Source organism: Sinohyriopsis cumingii, chromosome 14 (assembly GCF_028554795.1).
Source record: "Sinohyriopsis cumingii isolate HCF-2022 chromosome 14, ASM2855479v2, whole genome shotgun sequence".
Classification (NCBI taxonomy): Eukaryota; Metazoa; Mollusca; class Bivalvia; order Unionida; family Unionidae; genus Sinohyriopsis; species Sinohyriopsis cumingii.
The window spans coordinates 48522455-48546758 of NC_142974.1; the positions used below are offsets into that span (position 1 = coordinate 48522455).

General features: G+C 42.4%; 1 protein-coding gene and 3 pseudogenes across 1 annotated transcript; all 4 read left to right on the forward strand.

Annotated features, from left to right (window-relative positions):
- The first annotated feature begins 8372 nt into the window (after positions 1–8372).
- LOC149783727 (uncharacterized) lies at positions 8373–11871 on the forward strand (annotated as a pseudogene).
- A 2074-nt stretch (positions 11872–13945) lies between these two features.
- On the forward strand, positions 13946–17883 carry LOC149783728 (uncharacterized; annotated as a pseudogene).
- A 1537-nt stretch (positions 17884–19420) lies between these two features.
- LOC149783729 (uncharacterized) lies at positions 19421–20033 on the forward strand. The gene has a single exon (XM_089932893.1). It carries the CDS (start codon positions 19485–19487, stop codon positions 20031–20033), a length of 549 nt encoding a protein of 182 aa, XP_089789019.1. The 5' UTR covers positions 19421–19484.
- Positions 20034–20392: 359 nt separating this feature from the next.
- On the forward strand, positions 20393–23895 carry LOC149783730 (uncharacterized; annotated as a pseudogene).
- Positions 23896–24304: the final 409 nt, after the last annotated feature.

The window sequence follows — 24304 nt, forward strand, 5'->3', positions numbered from 1 at the left end:
TACCAATGTTGTAAATGTCACAGAATTAGGCAAAGAAATAACTTGGTTTTGCCTGAAAACAATTAGAATATTTCTCGTTGTACATGCGTACAACGTTATAGAGGGTGAATGTGTTTTTCCAGGTAAGCGACTGTATTAACATGTACCTAGCCACAGATTACATGTCGGGTATCATGACTAACATGAGGTGCACGGGTATTCTATCCCGACTTGTACTCACTCTCTTATGGATTTAAGTAAGACGAATCCCGAAAAACCAGACTGGTCATTTTTGGATCACGTCAAGGAGTATACACTCTCCTTTATTCTCCAGCTATAGGGGTAAGTGTTAAATTTACATTCTATTTATTTGATAGGCGAAGCTTGTTCGGTTTGTACTGTGTTTTCGCGTAATAATGTTTATTACAACGCAGATTTTTAAAAGTACTATCATATATATAAAAATTATGCATAAACTATTATGTCCTATTTGGTTTTATTATAGCTGCGTATGTGAATCTGTAGCTGCGTCTGCGTCTGTGCGTCTGTGTGTCTGTGTTGGCAGCTGTGTCTGTGTTGGAAGCTGTGACTGTGTTGGAAGCTGTTTCTGACTGTGTTTGAAGATGATTCTGAATGTTTGTAGCTGACTGTTATAGCAGCTGTCTATTATGGTAGCTGACCGTGTCTGTAGCCGTGAATGTATATGAAATGTTATTGTGAATATAACTAGAGCGGTCCGAAGCTGTACGAAGCAGTGTATAGTTTCTTGGAGTCATCTGGAGCTTCCAGAACAACGCTGTCTGTTGTGATAAGATTATTGTGAATCTTAGTCGTGATAAGAGTATTGTGAATCTTAGTCGTGATAAGATTATTGCGAATCTTAGTCGCGATAAGGTTGTTTTGAATCTTTAGTTGTGTCAAAGATTATTGTGAATCTTTTGTTGTATCAAGATTATTTTGAATCTTGAGGTGTGTTAAGAGTATTTTGAATCGTGTGTAAGATTATTTTTGAATCTTTATAATTGTGTTCTTGTTGAACAACATACTGTTCAAGGGGTATGTGCAGCCCATGAGGGTTCTTGGATCTGCACTTCATTTTATTCAATATTTGTTTTGTTTATTTTCAATTGTATTTTTACATCATATATTTATCATTATTAACTGATTCATAAATTTCCATCTTTCTTACATTGTGTTTGGCTTCTTGATTTCGTCGAAAAACCCACTTGGTTACAATTCTGCGACAATGGTGTCAGAAGTGGTATATTTGGATTAAGTGAACCGTCATCACAGTGGTTGTGAAAGTAAACTCTGATCGTTTATATTCGTGTGTGACCTTCTTGAGAAGACAATCAAGTAGGTGTTCCTTTTGTTTAGTAGTTCTAGGTGTGTGTGTCTAGTATAAATACTTATTCATTTTTGTTTTGAGTTGCCTTCATTAGGAATAGTTTCTTTTGTTAAATTAAATTTTTGTTAATATTAATCATATCATCCCTTAAGGACTTGGTCGCCATAGGCAAAGAACGTGGGTATGAGGGAGAAAGTTTAAGGGAATTTATTAAGGAAGAACAAGCCAGGGAGAGGGATGAAAGGGTTAGGGCGAGGGAATTAGAAAGGGAGGAACAAGCCCGGGAGTGGGATGAAAGGGTAAAGGAGATGGAAATGACCAAACAAATTGAAAGGGAAAAAAGGGAAACAGAGGAAAGGCGGGCAGAATTAGAGAAGGAAAAGATAGAACTAGAAAAACAGGCCGAAAAGGAAAGGATAGAATAGGAAAGGGGAGCTGAGAGGGAGAAAATAGAGTCAGAAAAACAAGCAAGGTTAGAAGCGTTGGAGGTAGAAGAAAGATTAAGGCAACGAGATAATGAACGTAAGGTAGAGTTGGCAACAGCTAGAAAAGGAGAACACGATTCTGCCTCTAGTAAATTAAAGGGTCCCAAACTAAGCCCCTTAAACGATGAGAAAGATAACATGGATAGTTATCTTCATCGGTTTGAGCGGTATACCAAGAAACCAGAAGTGGAGTCGGAATGACTGGACACTGCATCTCAGTGCTTTATTAAAATGTAAAGCGCTGGATGTGTACTCGCGACTTCCTAGAGACGATATGTTTAAATACGACGTTCTGAAGGAAGCACTTCTAAAAAGGTACGAGCTGACTGAACAGGGTTTTCGTAAAAAGTTCAGGAGTAGCAAGCCCGAGAAGGGAGAAACCTTTGATCAGTTCATCGTTAGAATAGCGAACTATTTTCAGCGGTGGATTGAATGCGGCAAAGCGGTGAAAAAGTTTGAAAGGTTGACTGGTTTCTTGCTCAGAGATCAACTGTTGAACACAGTGGGGCGGGAACTAGGTCAGTCTCTGAAAGAGAAAGTCTATTCAAACGTTCAGCATATGGCTAAACTAGCCGATTTCTATGCCGAGGCTCATGGGGGAACCCAGAACGTGGTTTCAAAAGATTTTTAGTCTGGAAACCAGTCTACGAGACCGATGCCTAGGGAGCTTGTGAAATCAGCTGAGGCAAGTAGGTCAGTTAGGGACACAGGTCGTCAGGGTGTACAATGTTTCTTGTGTAAGGAATGGGGTCATATTCAAGTAAAATGTCCCAAAAGAAAGGGATTTATGTATAAGGTAGCCGTGGCTATACAGAATAAAAGTGTATCTGGTAATATGGTGCAGATAGAACCAAGTATTCACACACTTGGCACGTGTCTTTTTCCCGAAGCGCGAGTACCAACCGCGAGAGGTTTCGTGAACGGTCGAGAAATCGTAGCATTACGTGACACTGGTTGCACGGCTGTAGTGATCAAACGCAGTCTCGTGCAGGATAACCAAATGCTAGGGTATGAGTCCCCATGCATGCTACTCGATCAAACGATCGGTCGCATCCCCGTAGCAAGGATCACGGTAGAAACACCTTTCTTGACCGGAACTGTAGATGCCCTTTGTATGGAAAACCCTATTTACGACTGACGATCGGTAATGTTGAAGGTTCCCGTCTTCCAACCATGGCAGATTTCAGGACCCCTTTGGCCCAGGCAGTCGAAACGCGAGCGCAAACCCGGCGAGAGAAAAACTCGTTTCAGAAATTAATAGTACCTGAATCGATCTCCGGAATTTCGCGTGATGAATTCAAACGAGAACAAGAACGTGATGAATCCATCAAGATTGTCATTGAGAAAATCGCGTCCGGCGCAATTAGACACTGCAAGGGTGGGGGCAGCTCGAGATTCGTTCGTAGGAACGGGCTAATTCATAGGGAGTTTATCACTCCGGAGGGTAAGAGGTATTGGCAAGTGGTCGTACCCCAGAGATACAGATCTCAAGTACTTAGGGTGGCCCATGAGTCTAGCATGCCAGGACACCTAGGTAAGGCGAAGACCACCAGTAGACTAGTCGCTGAATTCTACTGGCCTGGTGTTAATGACGGTGTCACACGGTTCTGTAGGCCTTGTGACGTATGCCAGAAAACCGTATATAAGGGAAGGGTTACAAGGGTACCCTTGGGACAGATGCCATTAATAGATACACCGTTTAAAAGAGTGGCGGTGGATATTGTAGGCCCAATACAACCAGTTACCGAAAGGAAGAACCGGTATATTCTTACTCCTGTGGATTACGCAACCAGATCTCCCGAAGCTGTAGCGTTACCAACTATTGAAACAGAACGGGTGGCTGAAGCATCGGTTGACATCTTCAGTAGGGTAGGGGTGCCAGAAGAAATCCTTACGGATTGTGGTGCCCAATTCACCTCCGACCTCATGGGTGAAATAAGTAGACTGTTATCAATCAAACAGCTAAACACTACCACATACCATCCGATGTGCAATGGACTGGTAGAGAAATTTAATGGAACCCTTAAAAGTATGCTACGAAAGATGTGCGCGGAACGTCCGCAAGACTGGGACCGTTATTTGAACGCAGTTCTGTTCGCGTACCGTGAAGTACCGCAAGAAAGTTTAGGATTTTCACCCTTCGAATTGCTGTACGGAAGAACAGTTCGAGGCCCGATGCGGATACTACGCGAACTGTGGACAGGTGACGTCGCGAGTGAGGAAATAAAAACTACATACCAGTACGTGCTAGATCTGCGAGAGAAACTGGAAAGCACGTGCCAGATGGCACGCGACGAATTAATGAAATCGGGACGTAGATATGCCAAGTATTATAACCGCAGAGCGCGAAATAGGAAATTTCTTGTTGGAGATCAGGTTTTATTGCTTCTTCCTACCAGCACAAATAAATTACTAGTCCAGTGGAAAGGTCCCTACGATGTTAAGGAGGTCAAGAATGACATGGACTACAAAATTGACATAGACGGCAATTTAAAGACATTCCATGCTAACATGCTTAAGTTGTACATCAAGAGACAGAGCGACAAAGTAGAAAAAGGAGTCTTGAATGTCGTTTGTACGGCAGTCATCGACGACGACTTGGGAGAATCAGAACACGAGGTTCCCCTTGAGTGTCCCTTGGGTGTTGCAAGGGAAGGGGTAGATCAAGTCGATGTGAGTGCAGAGTTGACCAATGACCAGCGTCAACAAATTAATGCGCTTTTGGTTAAATACTCTGATGTATTCACCGACAGACCAGGTTGTACAACCTTAGTAGACCTCAAAATTAAACTGAATACATCTGACCCCATTAGAATCAAAGGTTACCCGGTACCATACAACGCACGAGAAGCTGTGGACGAAGAGGTGAGTAAAATGTTAGATCTGGGGGTGATTGAACCCTCCAACTCACCATATTCTTCTCCCTTAGTGCCAGTCAGAAAAAAAGATGGGACGAACCGATTCTGTATCGACTTTCGACAATTAAATAAAATCACGGTGTTCGATGTAGAACCAATGCCAGATATGGAGGGTCTATTTGCGAAGTTGTCGGGCAACCGATGGATTTCCAAATTAGATCTGTCCAAGGGATATTGGCAGGTTCCCATTGTTCAAGAGTCCCGTACATTGACAGCATTTGCGACCCAGAAAGGATTATATCAATTCAAGGTAATGCCATTCGGGTTAGTAGGTGCCAGTGCCACCTGTTGTCGTTTGATGCGCAAGTTGCTAAGGGCTTTAGAAGGCGTTGATAGCTTTGTAGATGACATATTTGTGTACACGAATACTTGGAGTGAGCACGTGTCCGTCTTGGGGGAACTCTTCGATAGACTCCGCAGAGCGAACCTCACAGTCAGACCCACTAAATGCAGTATTGGCTTTACAGATTTAGATTGTCTGGGTCATAGGGTCAGTGGTTTGGGTCAGTTGAAACCTCACCCCAAGCAAGTGGAAGCGATTGGAAACGCACCTAAACCGGACAACATAACGCAAGTTCGTTCGTTTCTAGGTCTAGTAGGGTTTTATAGAAAGTTTATACCAAACTTTGCAGCCATTGCTAGCCCACTGTCTGATCAGACAAAGAAGGGGCAACCCAACAAAGTAGAGTGGGGACCACCACAGGATATAGCTTTTTCCACGCTTAAAGAAAAATTCATCAGTGCACCTATATTAATATTGCCAGATATTAGCAAACCTTTCATTTTAAGAACAGATGCCTCTGAAAATGGGTTGGGAGCAGTTTTACTGCAAGAGCAAGATAACAATAAGTTACCCGTAGCTTACTCGAGTAGAAAATTGCTACCCAGGGAGAAAAACTATTCAGTTATTGAGAAAGAGTGTTTGACCGTAGTGTGGGGATTTGGGAAGAATCATGCATATCTTTTTGGGAGAGATTTTGTTCTCGAAACTGATCACCAACCCCTATTGTATTTAAACAAGGCCAAGGTTGCTAACGCTCGATTGATGCGTTGGGCGCTGACACTACAACCATATCGCTTCCGTATAGAGGCAATAAGAGAGGTTGAGAATATAGGGGCAGACTACTTGAGTAGGACATGATTAAAAATTTGGATAATTTTGCTTTTTAATATAGAAAATCCAAATTGCGGTATTACCGGTGTAAATATCGAAAGTAGTTATTTTTCTTTTATTCTGTGAGGGTTTTTATAAAAAAAAATGTGTGCATTTTCTTCTTCTGGGGGGGTGGAGGTGTTGTCACAGAATTAGGCAAAGAAATTACTTGGTTTTGCCTGAAAAAAATTAGACTATTTCTCGTTGTACATGCGTACATCGTTATGTAGGGTGAATGTGTTTTTCCAGGTAAGCGACTGTATTAACATGTACCTAGCCACATATTACTTGTGTCGGGTATCATGACTAACATGAGGTGCACGGGTATTCTACCCCGACTTGTACTCACTCTCCTATGGATTTAAGTAAGACGAATCCCGAAAAACCAGACTGGTCATTTTTGGATCACGTCAAGGAGTATACACTCTCCTTTATTCTCCAGCCATAGGGGTAAGTGTTAAATTTACATTCTATTTATTTGATAGGCGAAGCTTATTCGGTTTGTACTGTGTTATCGCGTAATAATGTTTATTACAACGCAGATTTTTAAAAGTACTATCATATATATAGAAATTATGCATAAACTATTATGTCCCATTTGGTTTTATTATAGCTGCGTATGTGAATCTGCAGCTGCGTCTGCGTCTGTGCGTCTGTGTGTCTGTGTTGGCCGCTGTGTCTGTGTTGGAAGCTGTGACTGTGTTGGAAGCTGTTTCTGACTGTGTTTGAAGATGATTCTGACTGTTTGTAGCTGACTGTTATAGCAGCTGTCTATTATGGTAGCTGACCGTGTCTGTAGCCGTGAATGTATATGAAATGTTATTGTGAACATAACTAGAGCGGTCCGAAGCAGTGTAAAGTTTCTTGGAGTCATCTGGAGCTTCCAGAACAACGCTGTCTGTTGTGATAAGATTATTGTGAATCTTAGTCGTGATAAGATTATTGTGAATCTTAGTCGTGATAAGATTATTGCGAATCTTAGTCGATATAAGTTGTTTTGAATCTTTAGCTGTGTCAAAGATTATTGTGAATCTTTTGTTGTATCAAGATTATTTTGAATCTTGAGGTGTGTTAAGAGTATTTTGAATCGTGTGTAAGATTATTTTTGAATCTTTATAATTGTGTTCTTGTTGAACAGCATACTGTTTAAGGGGTATGTGCAGCCCATGAGGGTTCTTGGATCTGCACTTCATTTTATTCAATATTTGTTTTGTTTATTTTCAATTGTATTTCTACATCATATATTTATCATTATTAACTCATTCATAAATTTCCATCTTTCTTACATTGTGTTTGGCTTCTTGATTTCGTCGAAAAACCCACTTGGTTACAATTCTGCGACAATGGTGTCAGAAGTGGGATATTTGGATTAAGTGAACCGTCATCATAGTGGTTGTGAAAGTAAACTCTGATCGTTTATATTCGTGTGTGACCTTCTTGAGAAGACAATCAAGTAGGTGTTCATTTTGTTTAGTAGTTCTAGGTGTGTGGGTCTAGTATAAATACTTATTCATTTTTGTTTTGAGTTGCCTTCATTAGGAATAGTTTCTTTTGTTAAATTAAATTTTTGTTAATATTAATCATGTCATCCCTTAAGGACTTGGTCACCTTAGGCAAAGAACATGGGTATGAGGGAGAACGTTTAAGGGAATTTATTAAGGAAGAACAAGCCAGGGAGAGGGATGAAAAGGTTAGGGCGAGGGAATTAGAAAGGGAAGAACAAGCCCGGGAGAGGGACGAAAGGGTAAAGGAGATGGAAATGACCAAACAACTTGAAAGGGAAAAAAGGAAAACAGAGGAAAGGCGGGCAGAATTAGAGAAGGAAAAGATAGAACTAGAAAAACAGGCCGAAAAGGAAAGGAGAGAATGGGAAAGGGGAGCTGAGAGGGAGAAAATAGAGTTAGAAAAACAAGCAAGGTTAGAAGCGTTGAAGGTAGAAGAAAGATTAAGGCAACGAGATCATGAACGTAAGGTAGAGTTGGCAACAGCTAGAAAAGGAGAACACGATTCTGCCTCTAGTAAATTAAAGGGTCCCAAACTAAGCCCCTTTGACGATGAGAAAGATAACATGGATAGTTATCTTCATCGGTTAGAGCTGTATACCGAGAAACCAGAAGTGGAGTCGGAATGACTGGGCACTGCATCTCAGTGCTTTATTAAATGGTAAAGCGCTGGATGTGTACTCGCGACTTCCTAGAGACGATGTGTTTAAATACGTCGTTCTGAAGGAAGCACTTCTAAAAAGGTACGAGCTGACTGAACAGGGTTCTCGTAAACAGTTCAGGAGTAGCAAGCCCGAGAAGGGAGAAACCTTTGATCAGTTCATCGTTAGAATAGCGAACTATTTTCAGCGGTGGATTGAATGCGGCAAAGCGGTGAAAACGTTTGAAGGGTTGACTGATTTCTTGCTCAGAGATCGACTGTTGAACACAGTCGGGCGGGAACTAGGTAAGTTTCTGAAAGCTAAAGTCTATTCAAACGTTCAGGATATGGCTAAACTAGCCGATTTCTATGCCGAGGCTCATGGGGGAACCCAGAACATGGTTTCAGAAGATTTTAAGTCTGGAAACCAGTCTACGAGACCGATGCCTAGGGAGCTTGTGAAATCAGCTGAGGCAAGTAGGTCAGTTAGGGACACAGGTCGTCAGGGTGTACAATGTTTCTTGTGTAAGGAATGGGGTCATATTCAAGTAAAATGTCCTAAAAGAAAGGGATTTATGCATAAGGTAGCCGTGGCTATACATAATAAAAGTGTATCTGGTAATATGGTGCAGGTAGAACCAGGTATTCACACACTTGGCACGTGTCTTTTTCCCGAAGCGCGAGTACCAACCGCGAGAGGTTTCGTGAACGGTCGAGAAATCGTAGCATTACGTGACACTGGTTGCACGGCTGTAGTGATCAAACGCAGTCTCGTTCAGGATAACCAAATGCTCGGGTGGGAGTCCCCATGCATGCTACTCGATGAAACGATCGGTCGCATCCCCGTAGTAAGGATCACGGTAGAAACACCTTTCTTGACCGGAACTGTAGATGCCCTTTGTATGGAAAACCCTATTTACGACTGACGATCGGTAATGTTGAAGGTTCCCGTCTTCCAACCATGGCAGATTTCAGGACCCCTTTGGCCCAGGCAGTCGAAACGCGAGCGCAAACCCGGCGAGAGAAAAACTCGTTTCAGAAATTAATAGTACCTGAATCGATCTCCGGAATTTCGCGTGATGAATTCAAACGAGAACAAGAACGTGATGAATCCATCAAGATTGTCATTGAGAAAATCGCGTCCGGCGCAATTAGACACTGCAAGGGTGGGGGCAGCTCGAGATTCGTTCGTAGGAACGGGCTAATTCATAGGGAGTTTATCACTCTGGAGGGTAAGAGGTATTGGCAAGTGGTCGTACCCCAGAGATACAGATCTCAAGTACTTAGGGTGGCCCATGAGTCTAGCATGCCAGGACACCTAGGTAAGGCGAAGACCACCAGTAGAGTAGTCGCTGAATTCTACTGGCCTGGTGTTAATGACGGTGTCACACGGTTATGTAGGTCTTGTGACGTATGCCAGAAAACCGTATATAAGGGAAGGGTTACAAGGGTACCCTTGGGACAGATGTCATTAATAGATACACCGTTTAAAAGAGTGGCGGTGGATATTGTAGGCCCAATACAACCAGTTACCGAAAGGAAGAACCGGTATAATCTTACTCTTGTGGATTACGCAACCAGATCTCCCGAAGCTGTAGATTTACCAACTATTGAAACAGAATGGGTGGCTGAAGCATCGGTTGACATCTTCAGTAGGGTAGGGGTGCCAGAAGAAATCCTTACGGATTGTGGTGCCCAATTCACCTCCGACCTCATGGGTGAAATAAGTAGACTGTTATCAATCAAACAGCTAAACACTACCCCATACCATCCGATGTGCAATGGACTGGTAGAGAAATTTAATGGAACCCTTAAAAGTATGCTACGAAAGATGTGCGCGGAACGTCCGCAAGACTGGGACCGTTATTTGAACGTAGTTCTGTTCGCGTACCGTGAAGTACCGCAAGAAAGTTTAGGATTTTCACCCTTCGAATTGCTGTACGGAAGAACAGTTCGAGGCCCGATGCGGATACTACGCGAACTGTGGACAGGTGACGTCGCGAGCGAGGAAATAAAAACTACATACCAGTACGTGCTAGGTCTGCGAGAGAAACTGGAAAGTACATGCCAGATGGCACGCGACGAATTAATGAAATCGGGACGTAGATATGCCAAGTATTATAACCGCAGAGCGCTAAATAGGAAATTTCTTGTTGGAGATCAGGTTTTATTGCTTCTTCCTACCAGCACAAATAAATTACTAGTCCAGTGGAAAGGTCCCTACGATGTTAAGGAGGTCAAGAATGACATGGACTACAAAATTGACATAGACGGCAATTTAAAGACATTCCATGCTAACATGCTTAAGTTGTACACCAAGAGACAGAGCGACAAAGTAGAAAAAGGAGTCTTGAATGTCGTTTGTACGGCAGTCATCGACGACGACTTGGGAGAATCAGAACGCGAGGTTCCCCTTGAGTGTCCCTTGGGTGTTGCAAGGGAAGGGGTAGATCAAGTCGATGTGAGTGCAGAGTTGACCAATGACCAGCGTCAACAAATTAATGCGCTTTTGGTTAAATACTCTGATGTATTCACCGACAGACCAGGTTGTACAACCTTAGTAGACCTCAAAATTAAACTGAATACATCTGACCCCATTAGAATCAAAGGTTATCCAGTACCATACAACGCACGAGAAGCTGTGGACGAAGAGGTGAGTAAAATGTTAGATCTGGGTGTGATTGAACCCTCCAACTCACCATATTCTTCTCCCTCAGTGCCAGTCAGAAAAAAAGATGGGACGAACCGATTCTGTATCGACTTTCGACAATTAAATAAAATCACGGTGTTCGATGCAGAACCAATGCCAGATATGGAGGGTCTATTTGCGAAGTTGTCGGGCAACCGATGGATTTCCAAATTAGATCTGTCCAAGGGATATTGGCAGGTTCCCATTGTTCAAGAGTCCCGTACATTGACAGCATTTGCGACCCAGAAAGGATTATATCAATTCAAGGTAATGCCATTCGGGTTAGTAGGTGCCAGTGCCACCTGTTGTCGTTTGATGCGCGAGTTGCTAAGGGCTTTAGAAGGCGTTGATAGCTTTGTAGATGACATATTTGTGTACACGAATACTTGGAGTGAGCACGTGTCCGTCTTGGGGGAACTCTTCGATAGACTCCGCAGAGCGAACCTCACAGTCAGACCCACTAAATGCAGTATTGGCTTTACAGATTTAGATTGTCTGGGTCATAGGGTCAGTGGTTTGGGTCAGTTGAAACCTCACCCCAAGCAAGTGGAAGCGATTGGAAACGCACATAAACCGGACAACAAAACGCAAGTTCGTTCGTTTCTAGGTCTAGTAGGGTTTTATAGAAAGTTTATACCAAACTTTGCAGCCATTGCTAGCCCACTGTCTGATCTGACAAAGAAGGGGCAACCCAACAAAGTAGAGTGGGGACCACCACAGGATATAACTATTTCCACGCTTAAAGAAAAATTCATCAGTGCACCTATATTAATATTGCCAGATATTAGCAAACCCTTCATTTTAAGAACAGATGCCTCTGTAAATGGGTTGGGAGCAATTTTACTGCAAGAGAAAGATAACAATAAGTTACCCGTAGCTTACTCGAGTAGAAAATTGCTACCCAGGGAGAAAAACTATTCAGTTATTGAGAAAGAGTGTTTGACCGTAGTGTGGGGATTTGGGAAGTATCATGCATATCTTTTTGGGAGAGATTTTGTTCTCGAAACGGATCACCACCCCCATTGTATTTAAACAAGGCCAAGGTTGCTAACGCTCGATTGATGCGTTGGGCGCTGACACTACAACCATATCGCTTCCGTGTAGAGGCAATAAGAGAGGTTGAGAATATAGGGGCAGACTACCTGAGTAGGACATGATTAAAAATTTGGATAATTTTGCTTTTTAATATAGAAAATCCAAATTGCGGTATTACCGGTGTAAACATCGCAAGTAGTTATTTTTCTTTTATTCTGTGAGGGTTTTTATAAAAAAAAATGTGTGCATTTTTTTCTTCTGGGGGGGGAGGTGTTGTCACAGAATTAGGCAAAGAAATTACTTGGTTTTGCCTGAAAACAATTAGACTATTTTTCGTTGTACATGCGTACAGCGTTATATAGGGTGAATGTGTTTTTCCAGGTAAGCGACTGTATTTACATGTACCTAGCCACATATTACTTGTGTCGGGTATCATGACTAACATGAGGTGCACGGGTATTCTACCCCGACTTGTACTCACTCTCCTATGGATTTAAGTAAGACGAATCCCGAAAAACCAGACTGGTCATTTTTGGATCACGTCAAGGAGTATACACTCTCCTTTATTCTCCAGCCATAGGGGTAAGTGTTAAATGTACATTCTATTTATTTGATAGGCGAAGCTTATTCGGTTTGTACTGTGTTATCGCGTAATAATGTTTATTACAACGCAGATTTTTAAAAGTACTATCATATATATAGAAATTATGCATAAACTATTATGTCCCATTTGGTTTTATTATAGCTGCGTATGTGAATCTGCAGCTGCGTCTGCGTCTGTGCGTCTGTATGTCTGTGTTGGCCGCTGTGTCTGTGTTGGAAGCTGTGACTGTGTTGGAAGCTGTTTCTGACTGTGTTTGAAGATGATTCTGACTGTTTGTAGCTGACTGTTATAGCAGCTGTCTATTATGGTAGCTGACCGTGTCTGTAGCCGTGAATGTATATGAAATGTTCTTGTGAACATAACTAGAGCGGTCCGAAGCTGTACGAAGCAGTGTAAAGTTTCTTGGAGTCATCTGGAGCTTCCAGAACAACGCTGTCTGTTGTGATAAGATTATTGTGAATCTTAGTCGTGATAAGATTATTGTGAATCTTAGTCGTGATAAGATTATTGCGAATCTTAGTCGATATAAGTTGTTTTGAATCTTTAGCTGTGTCAAAGATTATTGTGAATCTTCTGTTGTATCAAGATTATTTTGAATCTTGAGGTGTGTTAAGAGTATTTTGAATCGTGTGTAAGATTATTTTTGAATCTTTATAATTGTGTTCTTGTTGAACAGCATACTGTTTAAGGGGTATGTGCAGCCCATGAGGGTTCTTGGATCTGCACTTCATTTTATTCAATATTTGTTTTGTTTATTTTCAATTGTATTTCTACATCATATATTTATCATTATTAACTCATTCATAAATTTCCATCTTTCTTACATTGTGTTTGGCTTCTTGATTTCGTCGAAAAACCCACTTGGTTACAATTCTGCGACAATGGTGTCAGAAGTGGGATATTTGGATTAAGTGAACCGTCATCACAGTGGTTGTGAAAGTAAACTCTGATCGTTTATATTCGTGTGTGACCTTCTTGAGAAGACAATCAAGTAGGTGTTCATTTTGTTTAGTAGTTCTAGGTGCGTGGGTCTAGTATAAATACTTATTCATTTTTGTTTTGAGTTGCCTTCATTAGGAATAGTTTCTTTTGTTAAATTAAATTTTTGTTAATATTAATCATGTCATCCCTTAAGGACTTGGTCACCTTAGGCAAAGAACATGGGTATGAGGGAGAACGTTTAAGGGAATTTATTAAGGAAGAACAAGCCAGGGAGAGGGATGAAAAGGTTAGGGCGAGGGAATTACAAAGGGAAGAATAAGCCCGGGAGAGGGACGAAAGGGTAAAGGAGATGGAATTGACCAAACAACTTGAAAGGGAAAAAAGGAAAACAGAGGAAAGGCGGGCAGAATTAGAGAAGGAAAAGATAGAACTAGAAAAACAGGCCGAAAAGGAAAGGATAGAATGGGAAAGGGGAGCTGAGAGGGAGAAAATAGAGTTAGAAAAACAAGCAAGGTTAGAAGCGTTGAAGGTAGAAGAAAGATTAAGGCAACGAGATCATGAACGTAAGGTAGAGTTGGCAACAGCTAGAAAAGGAGAACACGATTCTGCCTCTAGTAAATTAAAGGGTCCCAAACTAAGCCCCTTTGACGATGAGAAAGATAACATGGATAGTTATCTTCATCGGTTTGAGCGGTATACCGAGAAACCAGAAGTGGAGTCGGAATGACTGGGCACTGCATCTCAGTGCTTTATTAAAAGGTAAAGCGCTGGATGTGTACTCGCGACTTCCTAGAGACGATGTGTTTAAATACGACGTTCTGAAGGAAGCACTTCTAAAAAGGTACGAGCTGACAAAACAGGGTTTTCGTAAAAAGTTCAGGAGTAGCAAGCCCGAGAAGGGAGAAACCTTTGATCAGTTCATCGTTAGAATAGCGAACTATTTTCAGCGGTGGATTGAATGCGGCAAAGCGGTGAAAACTTTTGAAGGGTTGACTGATTTCTTGCTCAGAGATCAACTGTTGAACACAGTGGGGCGGGAACTAGGTCAGTTTCTGAAAGAGAAAGTCTATTCAAACGTTCAGGGTATGGCTAAACTAGCCGATTTCTATGCCGAGGCTCAGGGGGGAACCCAGAACATGGTTTCAAAAGATTTTAAGTCTGGAAACCAGTCTACGAGACCGATGCCTAGGGAGCTTGTGAAATCAGCTGAGGCAAGTAGGTCAGTTAGGGACACAGGTCGTCAGGGTGTACAATGTTTCTTGTGTAAGGAATGGGGTCATATTCAAGAAAAATGTCCTAAAAGAAAGGGATTTATGCATAAGGTAGCCGTGGCTATACATAATAAAAGTGTATCTGGTAATATGGTGCAGGTAGAACCAGGTATTCACACACTTGGCACGTGTCTTTTTCCCGAAGCGCGAGTACCAACCGCGAGAGGTTTCGTGAACGGTCGAGAAATCGTAGCATTACGTGACACTGGTTGCACGGCTGTAGTGATCAAACGCAGTCTCGTGCAGAATAACCAAATGCTCAGGTGGGAGTCCCCATGCATGCTACTCGATGAAACGATCGGTCGCATCCCCGTAGTAAGGATCACGGTAGAAACACCTTTCTTGACCGGAACTGTAGATGCCCTTTGTATGGAAAACCCTATTTACGTCTGACGATCGGTAATGTTGAAGGTTCCCGTCTTCCAACCATGGCAGATTTCAGGACCCCTTTGGCCCAGGCAGTCGAAACGCGAGCGCAAACCAGGAGAGAGAAAAACTCGTTTCAGAAATTAATAGTACCGGAATCGTTCTCCGGAATTTCGCGTGATGAATTCAAACGAGAACAAGAACGTGATGAATCCATCAAGATTGTCATTGAGAAAAATATCGCGTCCGGCGCAATTAGACACTGCAAGGGTGGGGGCAGCTCGAGATTCGTTCGTAGGAACGGGCTAATTCATAGGGAGTTTATCACTCTGGAGGGTAAGAGGTATTGGCAAGTGGTTGTACCCCAGAGACACAGATCTCAAGTACTTAGGGTGGCCCATGAGTCTAGCATGGCAGGACACCTAGGTAAGGCGAAGACCACCAATAGAATAGTCGCTGAATTCTACTGGCCTGGTGTTAATGACGATGTCACACGGTTCTGTATTTCTTGTGACGTATGCCAGAAAACCGTATATAAGGGAAGGGTTACAAGGGTACCCTTGGGACAGATGCCATTAATAGATACACCGTTTAAAAGAGTGGCGGTGGATATTGTAGGCCCAATACAACCAGTTACCGAAAGGAAGAACCGGTATATTCTTACTCTTGTGGATTACGCAACCAGATCTCCCGAAGCTGTAGCGTTACCAACTATTGAAACAGAACGGGTGGCTGAAGCATCGGTTGACATCTTCAGTAGGGTAGGGGTGCCAGAAGAAATCCTTACGGATTATGGTGCCCAATTCACCTCCGACCTCATGGGTGAAATAAGTAGACTGTTATCAATCAAACAGCTAAACACTACCCCATACCATCCGATGTGCAATGGACTGGTAGAGAAATTTAATGGAACCCTTAAAAGTATGCTACGAAAGATGTGCGCGGAACGTCCGCAAGACTGGAACCGTTATTTGAACGCAGTTCTGTTCGCGTACCGTGAAGTACCGCAAGAAAGTTTAGGATTTTCACCCTTCGAATTGCTGTACGGAAGAACAGTTCGAGGCCCGATGCGGATACTACGCGAACTGTGGACAGGTGACGTCGCGAGCGAGGAAATAAAAACTACATACCAGTACGTGCTAGGTCTGCGAGAGAAACTGGAAAGTACATGCCAGATGGCACGCGACGAATTAATGAAATCGGGACGTAGATATGCCAAGTATTCTAACCGCAGAGCGCAAAATAGGAAATTTCTTGTAGGAGATCGGGTTTTATTGCTTCTTCCTACCAGCACAAATAAATTACTAGTCCAGTGGAAAGGTCCCTACGATGTTAAGGAGGTCAAGAATGACATGGACTACAAAATTGACATAGACGGCAATTTAAAGACATTCCATGCTAACATGCTTAAGTTGTACATCAAGAGACAGAGCGACAAAGTAGAACAAGGAGTCTTGAATGTCGTTTGTACGGCAGTCATCGACGACGACTTGGGAGAATCAGAACACGAGGTTCCCTTTGAGTGTCCCTTGGGTGTTGCAAGGGAAGGGGTAGATCAAGTCGATGTGAGTGCAGAGTTGACCAATGACCAGCGTCAACAAATTAATGCGCTTTTGGTTAAATACTCTGATGTATTCACCGACAGACCAGGTTGTACAACCTTAGTAGACCTCAAAATTAAACTGAATACATCTGACCCAATTAGAATCAAAGGTTATCCGGTACCATACAACGCACGAGAAGCTGTGGACGAAGAGGTGAGTAAAATGTTAGATCTGGGGGTGATTGAACCCTCCAACTCACCATATTCTTCTCCCTTAGTGCCAGTCAGAAAAAAAGATGGGACGAACCGATTCTGTATCGACTTTCAACAGTTAAAGAAAATCACGGTGTTCGATGCAGAACCAATGCCAGATATGGAGGGTCTATTTGCAAAGTTGTCGGGCAACCGATGGATTTCCAAATTAGATCTGTCCAAGGGATATTGGCAGGTTCCCATTGTTCAAGAGTCCCGTACATTGACAGCATTTGCGACCCAGAAAGGATTATATCAATTCAAGGTAATGCCATTCGGGTTAGTAGGTGCCAGTGCCACCTGTTGTCGTTTGATGCGCAAGTTGCTAAGGGCTTTAGAAGGCGTTGATAGCTTTGTAGATGACATATTTGTGTACACGAATACTTGGAGTGAGCACGTGTCCGTCTTGGGGGAACTCTTCGATAGACTCCGCAGAGCGAACCTCACAGTCAGACCCACTAAATGCAGTATTGGCTATAGAGATTTAGATTGTCTGGGTCATAGGGTCAGTGGTTTGGGTCAGTTGAAACCTCACCCCAAATCAAGTGGAAGCGATTGGAAACGCACCTAAACCGGACAACATAACGCAAGTTCGTTCGTTTCTAGGTCTAGTAGGGTTTTATAGAAAGTTTATACCAAACTTTGCAGCCATTGCTAGCCCACTGTCTGATCTGACAAAGAAGGGGCAACTCAACAAAGTAGAGTGGGGACCACCACAGGATATAGCGTTTTCCACGCTTAAAGAAAAATTCATCAGTGCACCTATATTAATATTGCCAGATATTAGCAAACCCTTCATTTTAAGAACAGATGCCTCTGAAAATGGGTTGGGAGCAGTTTTACTGCAAGAGCAAGATAACAATAAGTTACCCGTAGCTTACTCGAGTAGAAAATTGCTACCCAGGGAGAAAAACTATTCAGTTATTGAGAAAGAGTGTTTGACCGTAGTGTGGGGATTTGGGAAGTATCATGCATATCTTTTTGGGAGAGATTTTGTTCTCGAAACTGATCACCAACCCCATTGTATTTAAACAAGGCCAAGGTTGCTAACGCTCGATTGATGCGTTGGGCGCTGACACTACAACCATATCGCTTCCGTGTAGAGGCAATAAGAGAGGTTGAGAATATAGGGGCAGACTACTTGAGTAGGACATGATTAAAACTTTGGATAATTTTGCTTTTTAATATAGAAAATCCAAATTGCGGTATTACCGGTGTAAATATCGAAAGTAGTTATTTTTCTTTTATTCTGTGAGGGTTTTTATAAAAAAAATGTGTGCATTTTTTTCTTCTGGGGGGGGAGGTGTTGTCACAGAATTAGGCAAAGAAATTACTTGGTTTTGCCTGAAAACAATTAGACTATTTCTCGTTGTGCATGCGTACAGCGTTATGTAGGGTGAATGTGTTTTTCCAGGTAAGCGACTGTATTAACATGTACCTAGCCACATATTACTTGTGTCGGGTATCATGACTAACATGAGGTGCACGGGTATTCTACCCCGACTTGTACTCACTCTCCTATGGATTTAAGTAAGACGAATCCCGAAAAACCAGACTGGTCATTTTTGGATCACGTCAAGGAGTATACACTCTCCTTTATTCTCCAGCCATAGGGGTAAGTGTTAAATTTACATTCTATTTATTTGATAGGCGAAGCTTATTCGGTTTGTACTGTGTTATCGCGTAATAATGTTTATTACAACGCAGATTTTTAAAAGTACTATCATATATATAGAAATTATGCATAAACTATTATGTCCCATTTGGTTTTATTATAGCTGCGTATGTGAATCTGCAGCTGCGTCTGCGTCTGTGCGTCTGTGTGTCTGTGTTGGCCGCTGTGTCTGTGTTGGAAGCTGTGACTGTGTTGGAAGCTGTTTCTGACTGTGTTTGAAGATGATTCTGACTGTTTGTAGCTGACTGTTATAGCAGCTGTCTATTATGGTAGCTGACCGTGTCTGTAGCCGTGAATGTATATGAAATGTTCTTGTGAACATAACTAGAGCGGTCCGAAGCTGTACGAAGCAGTGTAAAGTTTCTTGGAGTCATCTGGAGCTTCCAGAACAACGCTGTCTGTTGTGATAAGATTATTGTGAATCTTAGTCGTGATAAGATTATTGTGAATTTTAGTCGTGATAAGATTATTGCGAATCTTAGTCGATATAAGTTGTTTTGAATCTTTAGCTGTGTCAAAGATTATTGTGAATCTTTTGTTGTATCAAGATTATTTTGAATCTTGAGGTGTGTTAAGAGTATTTTGAATCGTGTGTAAGATTATTTTTGAATCTTTATAATTGTGTTCTTGTTGAACAGCATACTGTTTAAGGGGTATGTGCAGCCCATGAGGGTTCTTGGATCTGCACTTCATTTTATTCAATATTTGTTTTGTTTATTTTCAATTGTATTTCTACATCATATATTTATCATTATTAACTCATTCATAAATTTCCATCTTTCTTACATTGTGTTTGGCTTCTTGATTTCGTCGAAAAACCCAGTTGGTTACAATTCTGCGACAATGGTGTCAGAAGTGGGATATTTGGATTAAGTGAACCGTCATCACAGTGGTTGTGAAAGTAAACTCTGATCGTTTATATTCGTGTGTGACCTTCTTGAGAAGACAATCAAGTAGGTGTTCATTTTGTTTAGTAGTTCTAGGTGTGTGGGTCTAGTATAAATACTTATTCATTTTTGTTTTGAGTTGCCTTCATTAGGAATAGTTTCTTTTGTTAAATTAAATTTTTGTTAATATTAATCATGTCATCCCTTAAGGACTTGGTCACCTTAGGCAAAGAACATGGGTATGAGGGAGAACGTTTAAGGGAATTTATTAAGGAAGAACAAGCCAGGGAGAGGGATGAAAAGGTTAGGGCGAGGGAATTAGAAAGGGAAGAACAAGCCCGGGAGAGGGACGAAAGGGTAAAGGAGATGGAAATGACCAAACAACTTGAAAGGGAAAAAAGGAAAACAGAGGAAAGGCGGGCAGAATTAGAGAAGGAAAAGATAGAACTAGAAAAACAGGCCGAAAAGGAAAGGAGAGAATGGGAACGGGGAGCTGAGAGGGAGAAAATAGAGTTAGAAAAACAAGCAAGGTTAGAAGCGTTGGAGGTAGAAGAAAGATTAAGGCAACGAGATCATGAAGGTAAGGTAGAGTTGGCAACAGCTAGAAAAGGAGAACACGATTCTGCCTCTAGTAAATCAAAGGGTCCCAAACTAAGCTCCTTTGACGATGAGAAAGATAACATGGATAGTTATCTTCATCGGTTTGAGCGGTATACCAAGAAACCAGAAGTGGAGTCGGAATGACTGGGCACTGCATCTCAGTGCTTTATTAAAAGGTAAAGCGCTGGATGTGTACTCGCGACTTCCTAGAGACGATGTGTTTAAATACGACGTTCTGAAGGAAGCACTTCTAAAAAGGTACGAGCTGACAAAACAGGGTTTTCGTAAAAAGTTCAGGAGTAGCAAGCCCGAGAAGGGAGAAACCTTTGATCAGTTCATCGTTAGAATAGCTAACTATTTTCAGCGGTGGATTGAATGCGGCAAAGCGGTGAAAACTTTTGAAGGGTTGACTGATTTCTTGCTCAGAGATCAACTGTTGAACACAGTGGGGCGGGAACTAGGTCAGTTTTCTGAAAGAGAAAGTCTATTCAAACGTTCAGGGTATGGCTAAACTAGCCGATTTCTATGCCGAGGCTCAGGGGGGAACCCAGAACATGGTTTCAAAAGATTTTAAGTCTGGAAACCAGTCTACGAGACCGATGCCTAGGGAGCTTGTGAAATCAGCTGAGGCAAGTAGGTCAGTTAGGGACACAGGTCGTCAGGGTGTACAATGTTTCTTGTGTAAGGAATGGGGTCATATTCAAGAAAAATGTCCTAAAAGAAAGGGATTTATGCATAAGGTAGCCGTGGCTATACATAATAAAAGTGTATCTGGTAATATGGTGCAGGTAGAACCAGGTATTCACACACTTGGCACGTGTCTTTTTCCCGAAGCGCGAGTACCAACCGCGAGAGGTTTCGTGAACGGTCGAGAAATCGTAGCATTACGTGACACTGGTTGCACGGCTGTAGTGATCAAACGCAGTCTCGTGCAGAATAACCAAATGCTCAGGTGGGAGTCCCCATGCATGCTACTCGATGAAACGATCGGTCGCATCCCCGTAGTAAGGATCACGGTAGAAACACCTTTCTTGACCGGAACTGTAGATGCCCTTTGTATGGAAAACCCTATTTACGTCTGACGATCGGTAATGTTGAAGGTTCCCGTCTTCCAACCATGGCAGATTTCAGGACCCCTTTGGCCCAGGCAGTCGAAACGCGAGCGCAAACCAGGAGAGAGAAAAACTCGTTTCAGAAATTAATAGTACCGGAATCGTTCTCCGGAATTTCGCGTGATGAATTCAAACGAGAACAAGAACGTGATGAATCCATCAAGATTGTCATTGAGAAAAATATCGCGTCCGGCGCAATTAGACACTGCAAGGGTGGGGGCAGCTCGAGATTCGTTCGTAGGAACGGGCTAATTCATAGGGAGTTTATCACTCTGGAGGGTAAGAGGTATTGGCAAGTGGTTGTACCCCAGAGACACAGATCTCAAGTACTTAGGGTGGCCCATGAGTCTAGCATGGCAGGACACCTAGGTAAGGCGAAGACCACCAATAGAATAGTCGCTGAATTCTACTGGCCTGGTGTTAATGACGATGTCACACGGTTCTGTATTTCTTGTGACGTATGCCAGAAAACCGTATATAAGGGAAGGGTTACAAGGGTACCCTTGGGACAGATGCCATTAATAGATACACCGTTTAAAAGAGTGGCGGTGGATATTGTAGGCCCAATACAACCAGTTACCGAAAGGAAGAACCGGTATATTCTTACTCTTGTGGATTACGCAACCAGATCTCCCGAAGCTGTAGCGTTACCAACTATTGAAACAGAACGGGTGGCTGAAGCATCGGTTGACATCTTCAGTAGGGTAGGGGTGCCAGAAGAAATCCTTACGGATTATGGTGCCCAATTCACCTCCGACCTCATGGGTGAAATAAGTAGACTGTTATCAATCAAACAGCTAAACACTACCCCATACCATCCGATGTGCAATGGACTGGTAGAGAAATTTAATGGAACCCTTAAAAGTATGCTACGAAAGATGTGCGCGGAACGTCCGCAAGACTGGAACCGTTATTTGAACGCAGTTCTGTTCGCGTACCGTGAAGTACCGCAAGAAAGTTTAGGATTTTCACCCTTCGAATTGCTGTACGGAAGAACAGTTCGAGGCCCGATGCGGATACTACGCGAACTGTGGACAGGTGACGTCGCGAGCGAGGAAATAAAAACTACATACCAGTACGTGCTAGGTCTGCGAGAGAAACTGGAAAGTACATGCCAGATGGCACGCGACGAATTAATGAAATCGGGACGTAGATATGCCAAGTATTCTAACCGCAGAGCGCAAAATAGGAAATTTCTTGTAGGAGATCGGGTTTTATTGCTTCTTCCTACCAGCACAAATAAATTACTAGTCCAGTGGAAAGGTCCCTACGATGTTAAGGAGGTCAAGAATGACATGGACTACAAAATTGACATAGACGGCAATTTAAAGACATTCCATGCTAACATGCTTAAGTTGTACATCAAGAGACAGAGCGACAAAGTAGAACAAGGAGTCTTGAATGTCGTTTGTACGGCAGTCATCGACGACGACTTGGGAGAATCAGAACACGAGGTTCCCTTTGAGTGTCCCTTGGGTGTTGCAAGGGAAGGGGTAGATCAAGTCGATGTGAGTGCAGAGTTGACCAATGACCAGCGTCAACAAATTAATGCGCTTTTGGTTAAATACTCTGATGTATTCACCGACAGACCAGGTTGTACAACCTTAGTAGACCTCAAAATTAAACTGAATACATCTGACCCAATTAGAATCAAAGGTTATCCGGTACCATACAACGCACGAGAAGCTGTGGACGAAGAGGTGAGTAAAATGTTAGATCTGGGGGTGATTGAACCCTCCAACTCACCATATTCTTCTCCCTTAGTGCCAGTCAGAAAAAAAGATGGGACGAACCGATTCTGTATCGACTTTCAACAGTTAAAGAAAATCACGGTGTTCGATGCAGAACCAATGCCAGATATGGAGGGTCTATTTGCAAAGTTGTCGGGCAACCGATGGATTTCCAAATTAGATCTGTCCAAGGGATATTGGCAGGTTCCCATTGTTCAAGAGTCCCGTACATTGACAGCATTTGCGACCCAGAAAGGATTATATCAATTCAAGGTAATGCCATTCGGGTTAGTAGGTGCCAGTGCCACCTGTTGTCGTTTGATGCGCAAGTTGCTAAGGGCTTTAGAAGGCGTTGATAGCTTTGTAGATGACATATTTGTGTACACGAATACTTGGAGTGAGCACGTGTCCGTCTTGGGGGAACTCTTCGATAGACTCCGCAGAGCGAACCTCACAGTCAGACCCACTAAATGCAGTATTGGCTATAGAGATTTAGATTGTCTGGGTCATAGGGTCAGTGGTTTGGGTCAGTTGAAACCTCACCCCAAATCAAGTGGAAGCGATTGGAAACGCACCTAAACCGGACAACATAACGCAAGTTCGTTCGTTTCTAGGTCTAGTAGGGTTTTATAGAAAGTTTATACCAAACTTTGCAGCCATTGCTAGCCCACTGTCTGATCTGACAAAGAAGGGGCAACTCAACAAAGTAGAGTGGGGACCACCACAGGATATAGCGTTTTCCACGCTTAAAGAAAAATTCATCAGTGCACCTATATTAATATTGCCAGATATTAGCAAACCCTTCATTTTAAGAACAGATGCCTCTGAAAATGGGTTGGGAGCAGTTTTACTGCAAGAGCAAGATAACAATAAGTTACCCGTAGCTTACTCGAGTAGAAAATTGCTACCCAGGGAGAAAAACTATTCAGTTATTGAGAAAGAGTGTTTGACCGTAGTGTGGGGATTTGGGAAGTATCATGCATATCTTTTTGGGAGAGATTTTGTTCTCGAAACTGATCACCAACCCCATTGTATTTAAACAAGGCCAAGGTTGCTAACGCTCGATTGATGCGTTGGGCGCTGACACTACAACCATATCGCTTCCGTGTAGAGGCAATAAGAGAGGTTGAGAATATAGGGGCAGACTACTTGAGTAGGACATGATTAAAACTTTGGATAATTTTGCTTTTTAATATAGAAAATCCAAATTGCGGTATTACCGGTGTAAATATCGAAAGTAGTTATTTTTCTTTTATTCTGTGAGGGTTTTTATAAAAAAAATGTGTGCATTTTTTTCTTCTGGGGGGGGAGGTGTTGTCACAGAATTAGGCAAAGAAATTACTTGGTTTTGCCTGAAAACAATTAGACTATTTCTCGTTGTGCATGCGTACAGCGTTATGTAGGGTGAATGTGTTTTTCCAGGTAAGCGACTGTATTAACATGTACCTAGCCACATATTACTTGTGTCGGGTATCATGACTAACATGAGGTGCACGGGTATTCTACCCCGACTTGTACTCACTCTCCTATGGATTTAAGTAAGACGAATCCCGAAAAACCAGACTGGTCATTT

Bases quoted from the DNA above. Each gene is read 5' to 3' on its own strand.
- LOC149783729 (XM_089932893.1), top strand. From the start codon at position 19,485: ATGTCATCCCTTAAGGACTTGGTCACCTTAGGCAAAGAACATGGGTAT.